This window comes from Brachyistius frenatus, unplaced genomic scaffold (assembly GCF_029030835.1).
Source record: "Brachyistius frenatus isolate BFR_SWC_R1_liver_20210118 unplaced genomic scaffold, ASM2903083v1 Contig_14, whole genome shotgun sequence".
In the NCBI taxonomy this organism is placed as follows: domain Eukaryota; kingdom Metazoa; phylum Chordata; class Actinopteri; family Embiotocidae; genus Brachyistius; species Brachyistius frenatus.
In genome coordinates, this window is record NW_027210613.1 from 5015610 (window position 1) to 5035715 (window position 20106).

The 20106-nt window shown below is 41.0% G+C and overlaps 1 protein-coding gene across 1 annotated transcript in view; it reads left to right on the forward strand.

Annotated features, from left to right (window-relative positions):
• sntb1 (syntrophin, basic 1) overlaps positions 1-20106 on the forward strand; it is a 31814-nt gene extending 11708 nt beyond the window's left edge. The window contains exons 2-8 of the mRNA XM_069693204.1: positions 324-561; positions 7608-7725; positions 7879-7968; positions 10280-10416; positions 10622-10818; positions 17020-17249; positions 19763-20106. Of these exons, the coding sequence (XP_069549305.1) occupies positions 324-561; positions 7608-7725; positions 7879-7968; positions 10280-10416; positions 10622-10818; positions 17020-17249; positions 19763-19855 (1103 nt within the window). The 3' untranslated portion in view covers positions 19856-20106. The remainder of the gene's footprint in view (positions 1-323; positions 562-7607; positions 7726-7878; positions 7969-10279; positions 10417-10621; positions 10819-17019; positions 17250-19762) is intronic.

Here is a 20106-nt window from a genome sequence, read left to right on the forward strand (position 1 = left end):
TGGCTTCATTTTTGCAGACCCAGAAGCCACGTCCACTTTTATAAAGCCTACAACAATGGTAAAGACCAGAAAGGGATTTTCAGTTGTTTTTTTCAATACTATTAAATGAATGAGTGATCTCTGTGTTATATTTGTAGGAATCTATGTGACCAAGAGAAATACTGTGTGCCAAAGATAACTGGATTCTTTATATCTTTTCATTTTGTCCCTTAATGCGCTCAACCACTGCACAGTGTCTGAAGGCCTGCAAGATGTATGTAATTCTTTAATCTCCCTGTTCAAGCTTCTTTACGATGCTCACTGTTTCTTCTCATCCTCCTCAGTGAAGTACATGCGTGAGGCCACGCCGTATGTCAAAAAGGGCTCCCCTGTGTCAGAGATCGGCTGGGAGACCCCCCCTCCTGAGTCCCCCCGCCTCAGCAGCTCTCCCATCATCTCCTCGTCCAGCCCGCCGAGCCCTCCCACCCAGCCCTCCTTGTCTCTGACCGGCGACAGGAGGTGCATACTGCTGAAGATGTGTTATGTAACCCGAGCCATGACCACACCGGACCCTGAGAACAGGTAGGGGAGACACACACGCGCACACACGCGCACACACACACACACACACACACACACACACACACACACACACACACACACACACACACACACACACACACACACACACACACACACACACACACACACACACACACACACACACACACACACACAGCTCATTCTCGAGCAGGCTCTCTGGGGATGATGGATGGATGAAGATTATTGGTATACTCCTCCTGTGTTTGCTGCTTTCTATTCACAGACTAATTCATCGATTAAGCACTCACATAGTTCTGTAATCATTTTTAAAGATTTGTTAAATCTTTTATAAGAACTAACAGGGTGGATTGCAAAACTTGAAATAATCGAGAGATAGCTATTGGATTTGTTAATTTTGTTCAAAATAGCCTTATTCTTCAAAGACAATCTTAAACACGACTACAATTAATACAATGCATTGTGGAAGTTGACAGCGTGTCTTCTTGCAATACTGTCTCTCAAATGTCAGCCAATCGCTGCTGAGGGAATCACATGGTCGTTATATATTATATTTGCCTACATAAAAGAGTGAGAGTTGAAGTACACTGCCTTCATAAAAATGGTACATTGTGGATATAAGCTGGAGTAAGAAAGGTAAGTCACTTGAGTGTAATCTAAACTAGCTCATAGACTTTGCTTCACAATTGTCACTGGAAAATGTTCCAAAGTTCAACCCTGAAACAACCAGAAGATGGTACTTTCATTAACTGAAGGTTAGCCAGCTCCTCTCCACGTCTTGACTCAACAGTGACAGAGAGAGAACAAAAGTCTCTGCCTCTGCAGTCTTCTTCTGCTATCCTGAGGGGATTACTCCAAAGTGTTTTCTTCCACTTTTTCTAGGCCATTTTCAGTTTTTCTTAAAGACAGATGTTTGAAGTTTCATTTAGATAGTGGTTAGTGGGGGGGGGTCCTATGTTAGGAAATGTCATCAAGCTAATTGGTTGGTAATTTGACAATGGCCCAGTCAAACAGCAGGGGCGCAGCCAGGGTTGATTTACTGTTTGTCTTTTTTAAAAAAAAATTTTATCACAGTATGTGTGCCTTCTGTCCTGGTCGTCTCTTCCTCTGTGTCTCTCTTACTGGGTTGTTTCTCTTCCTACGTGTAATACTGTCATTGCGCTCTACTGTCTGTTTTTCAGTCATTTGTACTTGTTTGTGTTTTTCTGTCTCCTTTTGTCTGCTCGCTGTCCTCTCCCTTTCTTTTCTTTCATCATGTCTTTTTGGTGGGCCCAGCTTTGTTTGTTATCTGCCCTGTGTCCAAATCAGTTCTCTCTTCTATCTCCATTCTTTCACTCTCCTTCATTCGCTCTCTCCTGGTTTATTTTATTTTTTTCCTACCACATTTCTCAATGTCTCCCTTTCGTTCTGTCCTTCTCGCTGTGCGTGTCCTCCTCTGCATGTATGACTTCAGAAGTCTGAGAAAGCTGAACCTCAATCAGCTTGAAAGCTTTAGACGATGGAGGCAACATCAAAGTACAGTTGTAACACTGAACAGTGACCTCAGATTTCCTCAAGCTGTATCGACAATGTTGGACTCTTGTCGATGACACACAAGCAATCTGGAAACAAACACTTAAAAACAAAATTAAAAATCTGAATAGAATCCATGTACAGAGCATATAGTTCTCTGTTGGCTGGAAAAAAGATAGACAGATTTATTTATCCCCTGAGGAAAATTTAGGAATAGTTCAATAAACTTAAGAATGGAGTTAAGAAAGTTGTTGAATCAACAACTTCTTGTTGTTACTGATGCTTATGGTGCTCTGATTTACTTTAGTTTAAAAAATGGTCAGTTGGAAAGGTCGGTCCTTCATTTGACTTATAGCTGCAGCAGCCTCTGCTCCTCTCAGTAGTTTTTTTGAATAATAAGTTTACAGGGGTTAAGGAGTAAAATTGAGAATAACCTTTGCCTCCATGGTTAACATTTTTAACATGTTTCTATTCAAAGAAACAGCCGTGGCTTATCTTATCATATACTAAAGATAAATGGCAAGTTTTCATCGTTTCTCCTTTCCTCAAACTACAAAAAAGAAGGCTATCAGGAACCTTTTGAATCTCAAACATTGCATACTTGGAAGCTTGCTAATATGCTAATTATGTCTCTATACTCACTTTGATGAGTTGAATGAAGTCTCAGGAGTTAATTTCATACAACTCATCATTTCAAGTTAAAAGACAAAGTTGGAGAAACTTGTGTTTATAAGTTCTGAGATGTTCTGAATAGAAAATCTACTCAACTTGAATCAACGTGAATTAAATCAAACTTTGCTAGATAGATAGATAGATAGATAGATAGATAGATAGATAGATAGATAGATAGATAGATAGATAGATAGATAGATAGATAGATAGATAGATAGATAGATAGATAGATAGATAGATAGATAGATAGATAGATAGATAGATAGATAGATAGATAGATAGATAGATAGATAGATTTCACTGGAAAAGATTAATTAATTCCCCTCAATTCCTGCATGATGTTTTTCACTGTGTTTACAGTGCGCTACACCTCTATGTGTTTACAGGCTACACAAACAAGATACGTTGCTTCAACTAGTTTATTGTCGAGGTCATCGTAGAAATGTGTTTTATATCTGAGCAGAGCCAGGTGAGCTGTTTCCCTGTGATTCTAAGATTAAACTAAGCTAATTGCATCCTGTTGTATATCTGAGTATATCGACCTTCTCATCAAGACTCTCTGGAAGAACATAAATAAGTTTGTTTCACAATTTTTCACAGTGAGATTTTAACACAGTAGGACTTCAAGATAAGTTGAAGCAGTCCCCATCTTTAAGATTGTCAGTTTATATTACACTTTGATGCTACGAACAAAGTTGGAGTTAATTATTATTAACCAGGGGTTTGTGGTGCTGAGGCCTTTCAGGGTGGTAATTCAGCTTTGGCCACACGAGAACATTATGTGATGGACATGTTGCAGCCATGTTTGGAGCGAAAAGTCTTCTCAGCTAGTCGACTGTCTATAAATAGTCTCTTCCTTATGATAGTATTGTGACATTACTTTCAAAATCCCCACAAACTGCTGAGTGAAACTTTCAGCTGCATAAATCTTGGTTAACTTATTAAAGCATTTAAGAGTGCCGCAGAGTTGAACATTCACTTTGTTGGCCATAACATTGACTTTATTGGTGAGCCACTCGTACAAGGAGTTTGGGTCAATATCTCACAGTGAGGTTTTGCTTCACACAGATAATGCTGTGTTGTGTGGTTTGATAAAGCCCGGGCAGTTTCACAGGAAGATAAAGTCCATGGCCAAATTTACCTTACCTTGCATGTTTTTTTATGAAGATCTTTCCTTATCCTTGCTGTCAGGACAAATACCTTTGACTCACTAGTAAATATTTAGTAAATGTTTAAATGGGAAGACACCCAAGTTAAAATGCAGCCTGATATGTTTTATCCATTAAACTTTATAAAGCTGCTCACATTTATACTGGAAAATGGGATGTTTCTCTGAGTTTGTTCCATGATAATAAGCAGAAGTTAAAGACTGAGCAAGACTAAACTTTGGATTTTCTTTATTTTGGGTTCAGGGATAAAACGGTTTAAGAGACTTTAAGTGAGGGGGGAATCTGGCTCGTCTTCCTTTACTAGATTCAATGCAATGTTGAATCCCTGTGAGGGTTTTCTCTTCATTTCAGCAGATGGTACAAACAGTGTTTTAAGCCTGAGAGGAGTTACAGAAGTGTGGGGTATGAGGAAATGCAGGACACATACAGTGATGAGAAGACTTTATAAAAGACAATGAGAAGAGAAGAGAAGAGAAGAGAAGAGAAGAGAAGAGAAGAGAAGAGAAGAGAAGAGAAGAGAAGAGAAGAGAAGAGAAGAGAAGAGAAGAGAAGAGAAGAGAAGAGAAGAGAAGAGAAGAGAAGAGAAGAGAAAAATAATTTGTATTTAGGCATGACAACTTAATTTGTCTTCATATTTAGGTGGTCAACTTGCTGAAGAAGGTTTTTTTTCACCTTAACATATACTGTATATGAGGACACGAAGCTCAGCTTTGGATATCAGAACACGTATGGCTGTCTAAAAGTGAGAGACTCCTGGAAGAACCAGCACGATCCTTCACAGTATGACATTTTCTCAGTTTAACCATGACAAATTGTTTAATGGGAAAAAGACCTAAAGTACACCATCCACTCAATCCTCAGTTTTATTTCTCCTTTTGGTGCGGTGTAGAAAATTAATCCTACAAACTGTTATTTATTCTGACATCATTATCGCAGTCAAGTATTCAGATACAGATCACACGTTATTCTCAGGAGTAAGCAGGGCTTTTAAGTCAAGGCAAGTCGGTTCCACTTATATTGTCCAATATCACCAATAAAAAATTTGCCTCAAGGCACTTCACAATCGACAAGACACTCCCCTTATTATAAGAAAGTCAGTTTGGATGAGGACGAGCTACCTCCAGCAACGTACTGCTTCAGTAGCCCTTTAAGTTGTGAACAGGTTAAATCACAAAACAGTAGAGTAAAGAAATAACACAGCATCGGTCAGCTACACACTTTTAATATTAAATCTTTTGACCCTTACATCATCTGTTAAACAGTGAATAGTTTGATTCTGTACAAGCTAATATTTAGTCTTATTAAAAACAGCTGTACTGTCACTTGTGTTGTTTCTTAAAAATGGATATTTTGCCACGAGGCCATTTCTTTCATGGCACTGTTGTGTATGCACACAGAGTTAATCAATGAATATTTATAATCCAGTCACTGCACAGATCACATCTGCATGCTGGAACAGATTTACCAAGCTTGAACACATATTTGCTATATATAGTGATAATCCTTGGAGGACAACTACCCTTTGATCAATTGAGAGATTGAACTTCATTCAGGGACAGACTTGTGTAACGCCATAGATTCACAGCGGTCATCTATAGATCTTCTGTTCTGGCATTGAGTCCCTGTGTTCCCCATGTCTTCATCATGCATGCAAGAGATATTTTACCCTTAAAGTCCCTCTGCACCTCAGTCAGAAAATGGTAAATAAGCTTTTGTATAACTCTTAAAACAAACTCCATCCTTAAAGAAGCTCCGTGACTGAACGCACATCTGGCCTTGGAGTTCTCCCCCCTCTGCTCTCGCCTGGCCTGTCCTTATTCAACTTGCCTTTTACAGGCACCAGTTCTATTTTTAAATCAGAGTAACACCTGGAGTGGCTCTACAGAAGATGGTCCATCCTCCTTCAGAGGGTTTGAGAACAGCAAATTCATCACATTCACTGGGGCTTTTCCAGGTCTCCAGCGTGTGTTTGATAAAAGAAAGCTGCAAAGAAAGCATGTTTGCAGAGCTGAAACCACACTGGGATTGGAGTAGTTTCTGTTTTTAAAAACCATGAGCACCTGGATGGTGAACGGCTGCTCGATTGTTTCAGAGTTGGTGGTAAACTCAAAGGATCAACTATGACTTTTCACTTTTGTCCCTTTTCATTCACTATACAATGGCTCCATGTTGACATGCAGTTTGACTTTTTACAGCTCTATTTACTGTCTGACCTTAAAGCTTTTTTTCTATTACTACAGACAGAACAAATATAATTTACAGAATTAAAAAGAGAATTAAATGTTGTCAAGGTTCCACCTAAGCTTCATTTACATTATTTTGTGCATTTTTAGTGCTAGAACATCATGAAAAAAACACTCTGAAGTTTATATTCTTCAAATATGGCCAAATCTCAGCATGAGGCAGTGTCATGTGTACAGTCAATTACCATGACCAGTCCTCTAAATCTGAGTTAGGAATCATTCATAGATTGCATGTCAAAAATAATTGTAATCACTCCTCACTTTCCACCTTTAAAGCCTTTCCACCCCGGGGGGCCGTGCTAAATACACCACACAAAAATGGAAAATACTCGCCTGTGAATATTTTGCATTAAAACTATTCATACCAGCAGCCATGCAAATTTGTGTTTGAAAATGGTTTGAATACATTTGTGTGAGCTAATTTCTGAGAAGAAAATGAGAGATTCAACATCATCCAGTGATGATGATCTTTTCCTCCTACTCCTCACTCCACAAAATCAGAGGGCATTTTGGTTTGTTAGTCCAATTGCTGTGACATTTGGCAGCTTTTTCCCAACTCAACTACATTCAAAAGTAAACTACCTTAAATCCTCGACTATACTGACAGCCTGGTTGTTCGACAATCCTACTCCATACATTGCCCTTTAAATGGTTGACGCCTTTACTTTCCAAAAGCTCAGAAAATGCAACCTTCTTCTCAACAAAAGCCGCTTTTTCTGTGAAATTAAACATGACAAAAAAAACCCAGTTCTCTTAAATATGTGGATGTGGAAATAATCACGCAGAAAAACATGACCTTCGGAAATTATTATATTTTCTTCTTCCAAAAAGTGCAGCGGGCAGATAACTTTAGCACACTGTACCTGTCTCGCTTAACACAACTGAATACTTAATGCCTCACTAGACGGGAACAGTGCAGTGCTTTATGCATTTCAGGCAGTCTCATGTGCCTTTTTAAAATTCATATTCACAGAGCACACCATCAAAGAGCCATTCAGAGAGATCGAGAAGCATTTGCTTTTCTCTGGAGGCCAGAAACACTCCCATATGATAAGCAGATTAGTTCTGGTTTAGTAGGAGACAGCATTGTGTCATATGGCCCCACAGAGAATCCATGCGTGTGCTCTGCCTGCTTCATGTTTTGAATTGACTTGAATAAAGTCAAATTTCAGCTCACTTATTTTTCATTGTTCTGACTGAGTGCCCATTATCAAGTGGATGAGACAAATGAGCATCTGTCGAGGCTGAAACCTTAATGGATAACATTTGGTTTCTAAAATAAGAGTTGAGACCAAATTGGAGTTGCTTGATAAGGCCAACAGTATATTTTTAATATTTAATAAGGATTCTTTTTTTCTTTCTTTCTTTTTTTCTTTTATCATCCAGGGTTGTGAACTCTAAAAGTTTTAGAGCCCTTCAATGATGACAGAGAGGTTAAAGCTGTTTTAACTTTTCTTATCTCCTCCTCCAGACAACTGGAGCTGCACTCTCCTGATGCCAGGCACACCGTGGTGCTGCGCTGCCCAGACCAGCCATCTGCACTGTCCTGGTTCTCTGCCATGCACTCTGTCACATCAACGCTGGCACAGGTCTGTCCTTAATTTGATTGATTATACAGGTAACTCTCCTAATTGGTGTGCCATGAAATATTTCAATGGCCAAAGATTCAGCTCCTCAGAGCGGTTGTGAATGTTGTGAGTCCTGAACGATCACGTTCTCTAAAATCTGTCATCCCACCGCAGCGGGTGCTGGCAGAGGTCATCCAGAACACAGCCGGGACAGGGGTTGCTGGCAGCAAAGAGATACGACACCTGGGATGGCTGGCAGGGAAGGTAGGAATGTGTTTATGTATGTGTGTGTGAAGCCCATTTTTTATAGCTCTTATTTTAGCAATGATTCTGTAACAAGCAGAATTTACTGGCATCTAGTGAAGAAGTTGCAGATTGCAACCAGCTTGTAAGGATACAGTGTCCTATCGCTGACGCTTTTATTTTGTCAAAGTAGCTGTCGGAGAAAAAAAAAAGTTGGAGACCACTGTTATACACTAATACAAATATATTTATGAATATCATATTCCATTGCTAATAGATCCTGCACTCTGAACCTTTAAGATTTTGGGCCATTTGCTTTGTGTGTTGATTGATCATTATTTTGGTGAATTACCTAAAAATGGCCTTTTATTTATTAGTTGATCAATTGTTAATTCATTTTTAAAATCTATTATTTTGTTAGCAGGGCGGGCGCCTGAGATAATGACCTCCTCAGATGTGCTATGTGTTGTTTGTGTGTAAAGGTTGGGATATTTTTTGAATTGAGCAAGATGGTACAGTGTGTGGCCAAACACTTGAAACATTCACACTTAAAAACAGGCACGCTTGTAGGGGGTGTAAAAGGCCAAGTCACAGTGACGGGGGGCATGTGTTAGTCGACGTTTAAATGCATCAAATTCATCAGCAGAAATATTTGTGCTGTGAAATGACAGCTTGAGAAGGCTGCATACATTCTCACCTTCGTCTGTTTGAGAACGATGCAGCAATTATTGGACACTGGCCCTGCTAATTCTCATGTCAGAAACGTGTGTGTGTGTGTGTGTGTGTGTGTGTGTGTGTGTGTGTGTGTGTGTGTGTGTGTGTGTGTGTGTGTGTGTGTGTGTGTGTGTGTGTGTGTGTGTGTGTGTGTGTGTGTGTGTCTGGCAGGGGGTCAGGTTCACATGATGTTTGAATATCTGTTGAAGTATTGAATTACAAATTTGTGTATTCGCATTTACAGGTTCCTGTGTTGGCATTGTGCACATCTACTGTATACACACATGCACACATCTTTAAAATTCACACAACCAAGTACACACACATCTAAAACTCCGCTCTGTCTTTTATATGCAGTCACGCACCTGTGCATACATATCCAACACACACACGCATCCATACCTCCTCTAATTTAGTCCTCGTGAATTTGCCAACATTTGATCCTTCAAATGCAGTACAATGCTGTTACTTAGCAACATATTCTCATTATGTTAAAAAGATGACCCATGACCCTGTAAATCCCACGATATGACTGGTGGAGGCAGAACTTCAAAGAGCAGCTTAGGATTCCATGGCTGGGCTGCAGATAAGCTCTCATAATGAGAATAGTTACGGAGCATTGTAAAATGAAATACTGAGCTGTGTGTGTGTGTGTGTGTGTGTGTGTGTGTGTGTGTGTGTGTGTGTGTGTGTGTGTGTGTGTGTGTGTGTGTGTGTGTGTGTGTGTGTGTGTGTGTGTGTGTGTGTGTGTGTGTGCTCTAAATGAGGGGTTTGGAGAGACGGGAGGGTGAGGGGGCACAGTAAAAAAAAAAATGAATACCTGCATATGCACAGCCTGCCGCATTTATTTTTAACTAATTCTCCTCTGGGTGAACTATATAGTGAGAATACACGTTTCATGCAACAACCGACCAGAACTGCTTTATGACACAGAGTCTTTTACACATTAAACACACGCACACACACACACACACACACACACACATCATTCCTCTCTCTGACACTGAGTTAAATTATGATCCACCAGTACTTTCACTTAAAAAATGGGATGATTTTAGTATTTAAGTAGGTGCAGTAGGTGCAGCAATAAAGTAATCCAATTCAAACTGAGCAACCTTGCAGGGCCAACTGCTTTGATTTAGTAATCAGTTGTTCAATTCACATTAAACTATTATTATCTACCTGTCATCTATTCATAGTGTTTTGTGCTGCTGGTTGGACTTGGTAATCAATTCTCTTCATAATATGGTGCCACATATACACATATTCTGATTTACCACCACTGTTTGGCTGTGTAGGTCTTTAGCAGGAGGTCCTATTGTGCTGATAATCCTGTGTCAAACCAAGTGACTCAAACAAGTTCTACATCAGAAACATTCGAGGTGAAGAAAAAGAGCGCTGAATGACACAGCATACTTCAGGCTCAAGCAATTTGTGCACTCTACAAAACAATCAAATCAAATTAAGAAAATAATTGACATTTGTTAGCCTGCATAGTTTCATTTCTAAATTTCTTCTTTTTTTTTTTCTTTGAAAAACCACAGTCCTGAATCACCCTGCAAATAGATAGACGGGAAGAGCTGTCCCTCGTGTCATTGTTTATGTGTTTGTGCTACAGACAGAGAGCGAGAAGCAGTGCTGGAAGCCGGTGCTGGTGGTGCTGACGGAGAAGGACCTGTTGCTGTATGACAGTTTACCGAGAGGCAAGGAGGCCTGGCAGAGCCCTGCACACACTTACCCACTTTTAGCAACACGGTAGGTGGCCTATATAAAGACATGCATATGCAGTGTATTTGAGCCATGATATATTTCATGGAGACTAATTTGGTGTTATCGCAGTAATGGAAATTGTACTTTAGAATATCAATAAGAAAATGATACTTACTTTTGATATTACTGATAAAAAAGTATTCTACCAGCTCTATACTAAATAATATGGTATGTGTGTATGTTTACCTAGTCTGGTCCACTCTGGCCCTGACCGGGGGTCGCCTCACTCCGGCACAGAGCTGTTCTTTGCCACTCGGACTGGCACACGACTCGGCATCGAGACTCACTTGTTCCGCACTGAGACCACCAAAGACCTGTCCATGTGGACCAGACACATAGTCAACGGATGTCACGCATCAGCTGAGATGATCAAAGAGGTCACAACGAGTGAGTCAGTCCTGATACATAAACATTCAGGTTCAGTAACACAAGCACCTTTTGAAATGGGTGAAAAACACGTAGAAACATGCACACTCAGGCCCTACGGAGACAGGAAACACTGGATGGAGCAGAGTGAGCTGTACAGGTCAGTGTACTGGAGTCTGTGAGGCTTCCTCAGATGTGTTCAGGCAGGCTGCAGCAAAAATATATCCAGAGAGATTTAAGAGGCTGCAATGGTAAGTACTGCCTGAGGTCTTGCAGCCTAAATCCACTGCATAAAGCAGAATGTATACATGCACAGATACAAACTCCCACGGACACTCATGCACTGCATAGAAGAGGGCTTGTGATGTAATTTGACAGCCATATGTGGACAAAGCACTTGCTATTTATAGAAAGGAATGCTATTCTTGCATGGTGTCTTTGGAGTTGGGTATTGGTCGTCCAGGGAATTCCGGAAAACCACGCTCCCCACCTTCTCGGCCTCCCCTCTCGCTCAAAGCACAAAATGTCCTGGGAACTGAACTTCTCCCCTGGGTCCCCCTCCTCTTCATATATAACTCTGTGCCAAATTAAGTTTCACTGTAGACATCTCTCCTATATAAAGCAGCATGTATCCAGAAGCAAATGATACACCACCTCAACAATATGTCTTTGTTGTCAGTGTAGTTTCTGCATCATTTATCAACAAACCCATGTTAAAACTACCTTAAAACGTGTGTGCTGATCCAGGTGTAAAGGTAACGTTGTAATGAGCATTGCACGTTGTAATGAGCATTGCACGGCTTCATCCACGTCTACAGAGCTCCATACAGCTGTGTGGTAATAACCTGATTTTGTCATGCAATGGTAGTTAACTGAATGGTAGAAAGACATTTTATTTAATCCCATGACCAAATGCTGTCTAGACTGGTGCAAATTGCTCAATATCTACATGTTGCAGCTTAAATGTAGCAGTGGAATCAACAAATAAAGTTAAAGGCCTACACGGGTCATATTTCACTTCAGCTGGATGATTAGAGCAACTCACAGGAGTCTGTTACTCAGTGTAGATTTCCTCAACCTAAACCTGAGCAGAGGTCTAATCAGCCAGGATTGAAAATACCTGAGAGTGTGCAGGGCCTGCTGGTCTGAAAAATTACACCAATGCGGAATTGCCTTAAACTGCAATACCGCCAAGTGCCGCTGGAGGTTGGCTCTGAAAAGCCTCCGGCTACATAGACTCCCATTTAACTAGTCTCATGAAATATGAAGTCAATAAAAAAAATTCAAATGGTTATTTTGGTGTTGTTAGCTAAAGTCACTTCTTCTTATTAGTTTTCTGGTGGTCCATCTGATAATAACCCCGTTAATAATTAGCAAATAAGCCTAAAAAAAAAAAGCTGTGTTTTTGGGGCGTGTCTGCTTGATTGACAGGCCTGTGGTGCAGTCAGGTTACAGCTATCAGTGGGCGGGACGTAATGTCAATGGGCTTCCAATCAGTCAGATCCTCCCCCGCCCAACTTTTGATGTGTCTGTTGGTTGTTGCTCAGCATGTATATCAGCTAAAAACTGCTGCCTGCTTATTGAAATAGTCCTGTGATAAAAATAAAAATAGTATTTTCAGTTCTTAGAAACCAAAATAATGAACTTAAAGGTGCTAAAATGATCAATAGAGCTCAACAGACTAAGAGAGTCTGTGTTACACTGTTCATACATAGGTAGTGATGCAAGCAGCTCTGACATTGCTGTGATGACCCAAATATTTGTTGCCGCAGCTTTCATTTTGTACTGTAAAAGTGATTTAGGATACAGGTCATTATTATGAGACACCTGCCATGAGATTAATCAATGTTTATTGCTCACTATCAAGTTTACATCTTAAATGGACCCATAACTTTTCAGAAACAGGCTGCTAGCAACAAGCCTTCAGTTTCTTGTTACGGTACGAGGAAAGTAGTTTACACTTCTTTGAGAGCGAGAGTGATAATGCATACAAAGTGCATTCACTCATTTTTCAGCAGTCGCCACTTAAGGAGTCATTACGCTGACCTTGTCAGCTTTTCATGTGTAACGTCCTAAATCATTGTGATGTTTTATTCACTGTCAAAGCTTACAATAAAGATTTGCTCTGAAGATAGATTAACTCTCAATCATTCACCGGGTGGGAGGCCATTCTTGAGGGATTTTAAAGGGGTAAGTAATTTGTTCGGCTCTGAATTCAAGCTTCACCAGCACTTGGCCTGCTGTCATTTCTGTGATTATTATTTCCAAGGTGACTTAAAGTTCTCAGAGGTTACATTGATATTATGAGCAATTAGTGGGATAACGCATCGTGTATTCACAGTACTTTCAACCCTGATCATGTCACCGCAAATCTTCCTGTCTCCTGGCTTGTCTCACTTAACTGCACACCTGTCACTATAACTAACTTTGTAGAAATCAATCAGCCCCATCAACCTCAAGAAAATAGACAAATTTGTAAATGAACCTTATTCACTCTATTGCAGATGATTAGATTAGAAGATTGACCCTATTCTCTTTTGCTGCATGCTGAATATGAAGCCACTGCCAGCTCCCAAGTAGCTGAGGTCAGCTTAAGAGTGAAAGCAGGAGGTAACAGCCTGGCTTTGTCCTGGAGTGCAAAATTGACCCAGCATGCCTCTTTCGCTCGCTAATTTATACGTTAGATTAGAAGTCAGTTGTCGTTTTGAAGGGATTTGTGAGAAGTGATGGTGTTTTTTATGAGCTATTTAACCAGCTGCTTGAAAAGTTCCTGAACAAACTGAACCTTTTGTAGTTTCCAAGGTCAGGAACTAAGTTTGAACCACAGATTCAAACCATTAGTCTATCCTTGGTTTCAGATTTGTCTGTGTAAAGTTAGTAATCCAACATCTCCTTCTTCTCATTAATGTTGCTGTTCAAGTGACGGCTGTACAACTTGTTAGATTGTATTGGAGGTCGACTGGGACTCCTTAATGAACGGGTAAATGGCTTAATGACTTGGAGCACTTTAAAAAGTAATTTTACCTCAGTGGTTGTGGAAAATTAACCCATTAACCTGCTGTGGCACTTTTAGTCGAGCGCAGTGGGGTACACTTTCAAAATATGAAGTACTAATGATTTTAAAGACAAATGGAACTTAAAACAACTTTTGTCCTGCAATAACCTTTTAGACTTTGTGGTATCAGATGTAGTGTCTCTCTCCTCTCTCACCGTCTCTCTTTCCCTGATTCATTCAGTTCCTCAGTGTTATCACCCTCTTCCCCTCCTTCCCTCCTCCTGTCTCTTCCACTCACCGTCAGGCAGAAAGAAGGGCTTTTGTTGCAGCCTGAAAAGCCCCTTTCTCTGTGTGAGTGTGTATTTTGGTGGGAAACCCTGCTTCCCCACAGAACAAAGTTCTCAGGTAAAGGACTAGAGTTTCACATCCAATATCCACTCCTGAACACAACAAAGACCTCCACTCTGTGCTCCATTTATACCATTAGGGAGACATTTGTCCTGCCACATTGTTTTTACATCACAGGAACAATATTACACATTATGAGACTCATTTTTCATCCCGGCTGTGATGTCCGTAGGGTTAAAACAGGATATTATACTGTCTTGACTGTATGAGTGTGTCTCATTTTTCTTTGATTCGCAGTTCTTCATGTCATAATTTCCCCCTGAAGTAATCAAAACAGCTCTATTATTTTTGGGTGTTTCACATGTAATGCAATAAGGAGCAGAGAGATCACTGTAAAGCACTGCTCTGATTACTTGAATATGGTTTGACCCCAATGTTGCTTTTGTGCTACAGTTATCCAAAATAATAATGAGGCTATAAATGTAAATACAATACAAGCAATTCAATTCAATTTAATTGTATTTGTACAACAACATCCCAACAATTCGACAGTTCCCACATGAGCAGTGAGTTTGAAGCAAAAACTCCATTTTAACAGGAAGAAACCTCAAACACAACCGGGCTCAGAGGTGTGTGGCCAGCTGCCTCCAGCGGTGAGGGGAGAGCAGAGAGAAAAGAACAGCATAGAGATACAGGAAACCATTCTGTATAACATTGTAATAAAGAAGCCACTTCCACCTAAAAGAAACGGGAACTAAACCTTCGAGAAAACTAAATGTGTTTTGCCCTGCTACACAAATAGAGTACACCAGGCTGCGAGTTTATTAGGATGGAAAGTTCAGTCTGAGGCACTTGCCTTCAGACTATTTATAGCAAGTAGATGTACAGTAAGATTTGTGTGTTTGAGGAAGCTCTCAAAGACTCCGAGCACCACCAAGATTCTGCTTATTGAATTAATTAACATTGTTAGCTAAATCAGCAGTGTCGTACATACAGTGAGGGGGAAGGACGGGGGGGAGGGGGGGGGGTAATAATGCTGTACACCTTGAGGATATTAGCTGGTAGCTGAGCAGCTGGTGGTGAAGTATAAACTAAGAGTACTCTGAACTATCGATTAGCCAACAGCTCTAAAAGGTTTGATTGGTGGTCTCTAAAACAAACGGTCAGAGGATGAGGTGATGTGATCACATGACGTAAGACTGCTGTTTTTTTTTAGCAGGACAATAAAAGCTGCTGAGGAACAAACCTCTACCAAAAATGCAGAGATGCTTTATTTCTAAGGAAAAATCCATTAATGCTAAAGAAGTAAACTTTGAGAGCTATGAGTGACACAAATGATGTATAAATAATCCACCCTCTTTCTCTCTGAATAACGTGTTCACAGTAATCAAACCGAGGCTGCTATGGTTTAAGTTTTGTTTCAGAGAGAGTGAGTGGAATATGTTGCTCATGTTGCCTGCCAATAAATGAACATTTGTCAATTAATGATACTTTATCATCTCTTAATTTCAATACATAATGTACAGTGTTGAATAGTGGAATAAATAAATAATGCTACCCGATAATTACAAAATTTAAAAGAGACCCTGTGATCGGCCTCAAAAATCCTGATTAGAGCACCCATAGTAGAAACATCCACTCGGTTAATGCAAACTAGACCGCTTGAAGTAAACTCAATTCATTATTTTTTAGATGGTGCCCATAACATAACTTTACAAAAACCTGCAGTTTTATTTGGGTTTTGTAAACTCCAGTATTCAATCGACAATTACTGTAACTGTGGCAGCTAACAACTGCTGCTAATTAGCAATCAACCTAATTCGACCCACTTCGTAGCACTGTTTGTTTTTGTCCACAGGTGATTTCAGTGGGACAATACTTTTTTTTTTTTTTTTATCATTTATTCTCTCCGCAGACCCATACAGTTGGTGACCAAATTATGTTATGTCCTACATCTTAACAAAAATAGAAAACTCAAATCAAGTCAGCATTGTTCTGCAGTACAAATCATCCCTGTGAAGCGGAAATGAAACACCTTTTGCAAGTGGTGTTTGACTATTGTCTGGTATGTGTGTTTCTGTAGTCACAAATGTGGTTTCAAGATCGCCTGTCAGATAAAGATGTGAAACTAGGTGTGTGTGTGTATAGGGCAGTTACCAAGATTCGACTGACAGCAGAGAATTGGCCTGTTGACAGTCGGACAGAATGGACTGAAGCAGAGCGACAATACGCACACACACACACACACACACACACACACACACACACACACACACACACACACACACACACGAATACATCAACGCGTATATTCTGTCGCCCACTGTGAAAAGACACATACTTTCATATGCGTCTCCAGGTCTCGATTACATGACTGCAAGATAGAAAACACAGCATCAGCATGCAGGCCTTTACAGAGTGCACACTCTGTACATATACTGTATGCTAATACACACTCCGCTTCCTGTACATGCTACACGCGCCCACGCACACACACATCTTGGTCAGGCTGTCAACAAACAAGGGAAACTCTCTTCACACTTGTTGTCTCCGTCAAACAAACTGGCTGCTCAGTAGATCATCAAGAGAGATCAGCTTATGCTGTAAATGAAGCTCTGAGAGTGCGGCCTTCATGCCTGCGGGGTGTGTGTGCGTGTGTGGGGGGGGTCCTTTGTTTTTGGACTTTAACGTACTCGCAATTAACTGGAGCTCATTGATCTGCCTCATCGGTACCTTCATTAAGCGTACAGCATGTTCAAACGTCCACTCAAACTCTTACTGTATTTCTGCCACCTTAACATCATGAATAACCATTAGAACGAGGAGATTTCGTCTCAGTCAACTAGTTAGTGATCAAAAGTGAAAATTCTGTCTTCCAGGTTGTCTGTACCGCAGTAAGGAGTGCCGGCTGGTGATCCACTATGAGCAGGGCTTCTCTGTGCTGGCGGACCCAAAAGTTGAAGCTCGGGAGGACGGCGAGGAGGGAGTTGTGCTCACTCCCAGCAAGCCCCAAGTGCTCCTCTCCTACCCCTTCGAGAAGCTAAAGATGTCCTCGGATGACGGAGTACGCATGCTCCTCCTCGACTTTGGAGGAAAAGAGGGAGAGATTGTGAGTGTTTTTATTGTTCTTAAGCATTACGTTTCATCGCAAAAAAAAATGTGAGGAGATGACAGCTCGGTGGTCTCCTGTGCTTTTGGTCCACCGACAGCAGATACAAAGGAAAAATCGGTTTCATCTGGAAGAAAAGATCCACCTCGGAGCAGTGACTTTGTTCCGTGTAGAAATAGCTTCTTGAAGATATTTTGTGGTTCAGCTACAATGTAGTTAATAGAAGAAACATGTGGTGCAAAAATTACTTTCCAGACTAACTGTTAAACAAGTAAATGGATAGAAAGCTCACCGAGTGGTGTTGGTAGCTTCAGGAGACCACAATGCAATTGTGCAATTCGCTAAAGTTAAATAGGACTGTCAAAATCTAATTTGAAATAAACAAATCTCAAAAAACACAATCTGATGAATTTATTTAAACACAAGCTGTGTAGTGCTTAACTACCATTTAGAGCTGGTGCTGTGCTGTGGCTTTGATGCTTGTCTAATTCAACACTGAAAGCTAATGTTCCTGAGGCGGTTTCATTTTACAAGTCAGAAAACAACCTTAGCTTTTACCCATTATTTTCCCATCTCTGGTGTTGAATCCAAATTGCTTTCACACATTACTGCTTAGACAGTTTGGTGTGATAATCATCCTCGCTGCAGGGTTTGATTTGTGTTAGTGCAGAGGGTGAAAGTACCTATTTTATTGACGGGTCAAGAGGACATGCGATGTGCCAGATGGACATTTCACGGCACTCTGTGCTAGTACACTGATCATTACGCATCATTTTCCACGTGTTTTCAAAGTACAGTAATTCAAATATCTTATGACGGTGTCCTAATGTAGCATCACTCTCCACCTGGGAAACCTGTTCGGCAGATAAAAATTTTAAAAAAAATACTCTTATGTTGGCTTTTAGAAGTATATCACATTTTTTACTTTGGGCTTTTCAGTTCATGCCGGTGGAGAAAAAAAACAATATTCAATATCAAGCTTAGTTTTCTGTGGTCATGTTCAGCTCGCAGTAAATAGAACAAGTTCGCAGCCACTCAGGGGGCCTCAGAAGGCCTTCTGGGAAATGAAGCAAAACACAAACTGCAGCACAAGGGTGCAAGACAGGTGGGAGGGTGTGTGTGTGGGGGGGGGAGGGAAGGAGGGAGTGCAGCAGAAAATAAATTACAACACTTCATCACAAAATAACGTCTGAAATGAAACAAACTTCACATTTTACGTAGGTCTTAGGAGGTAAGGGTGTTGGAGAGTGGAGCTTTCTGTAAAAATAGCCCATCACTTACTGTGAGAGCTTTAATCCGTTAACACCACCGAGCAGCTCGGTGAGTAGCAGCGCTGGGACCGGCCTCGGAGTAATCACAACCGGTCGGTGTTTACACCTGAAAACAGCCGGGTTCAACCACGACCACTCACACAAACCCAAGATGTTCGTCAGGGTACTGAAAGTGTCCGTTTTTAGCTCCCCTGGATTTTATGGAACAATATGATGTGAATATTAACGTGACTCTCAAGCGAATGAGCTCTTTTATTACCGTCCCCTGGCCATCATACGAAGTGTTTTACCCAGAAACACCATCATGGCTGTTTAATCATTCATAAAACCACAGCACTGTGATTTACTGTATGCTGGGAAAGAGGCTGACCGTGGACACTAAAATATCGACTCTCCAAGCATGTGGGATCTAGAAACTGGAAACCGGCGTGTTGCACATCAACTCTGTCAGACAGACCCATGTTTGACTGCCCCGTTTGCGCTGAAGGCAAATAAAGAAAAGACTTTTGGAGCTTTGATCGACAACCCCTCCGTTGGCTACCTAAGCAGAACAGACTTTGGAGTCTGTCGTATTTTTGATTCCCAGAATCCCGAGCCAATTGCGGATGTGGCTGATGGCTCATTACTTCCAACACTTGAAAGTTGAATCAGATGGGCCTTTTTGTTTCACAGTGTTGACTACATTTCGTCACGGTCACAGTAGAACAGAAGATGTACCATGGCTGGCGGAGTTTTGAGGCCCTGGCGTGTAGCTCTGCTCTTGTTTCGCTTGTACGAAGTTTGCTTGGGGGGGGGAGCTGCCTCTAAAATGTCTTCAGTGTGAAATGTGACCAAGTAAACAGTGGTTTAAGTGTGATTTTAGAGACCAGGTCGACTGATAGGCTTTAGGAACGGGATATGAGACATAGTACCGGTGAAATCAGCCGCTGTTGATTCAGGCTATGAGAGAGCTGTGTTCATGGTGATGTGGTGTTTGTGTGTACGCAGTGCTCAGCTCCAGCTCGGCTCCAGCTAGGACTGTCTAATCCCTGCCACAAGGGAAACTGTTGACTGTGGACTTAGTTTTGAATATATTCTTTTTCATTGTGGTATGCTTCACAGGCCTTTCTTTTCCTTCTCTTCTTTACCACATCTAGATGCTGTCATCTCCTCAACTCTTTCAGATCTTTTCACCTTAGTCTCTCCACTTTTTCACGTTTTGTTCGACTTTTTAATTCTCTTGTTTTCCCCCTCTTTCTCCAGCAACTGGACCTCCACTCGTGTCCGAAGCCGATCGTCTTCATCCTCCACTCCTTCCTCTCGGCTAAGATCTCCCGCCTGGGCCTCCTGGCCTGACAGTCTCTCTAAAAAGGGACATTTCACCTCCTTCGAAAACAGAAATCCACCTTGTTTCGCCATCTATCTGCAGCCCGCATGCAGCACACCAGCTCAGACTGCTTCAGCTGGAAACCCAAGCTGAGTGAATGTAGCCTCTATCTGGAAATAGACTCTTTTTTTGGGTCTCCATAAAACCAATGGAGAAAGCAATCGAGATTAGTCATGGTATGACTAAAATGTGCTATTGACAGAGACACCCCCCCCCCCCC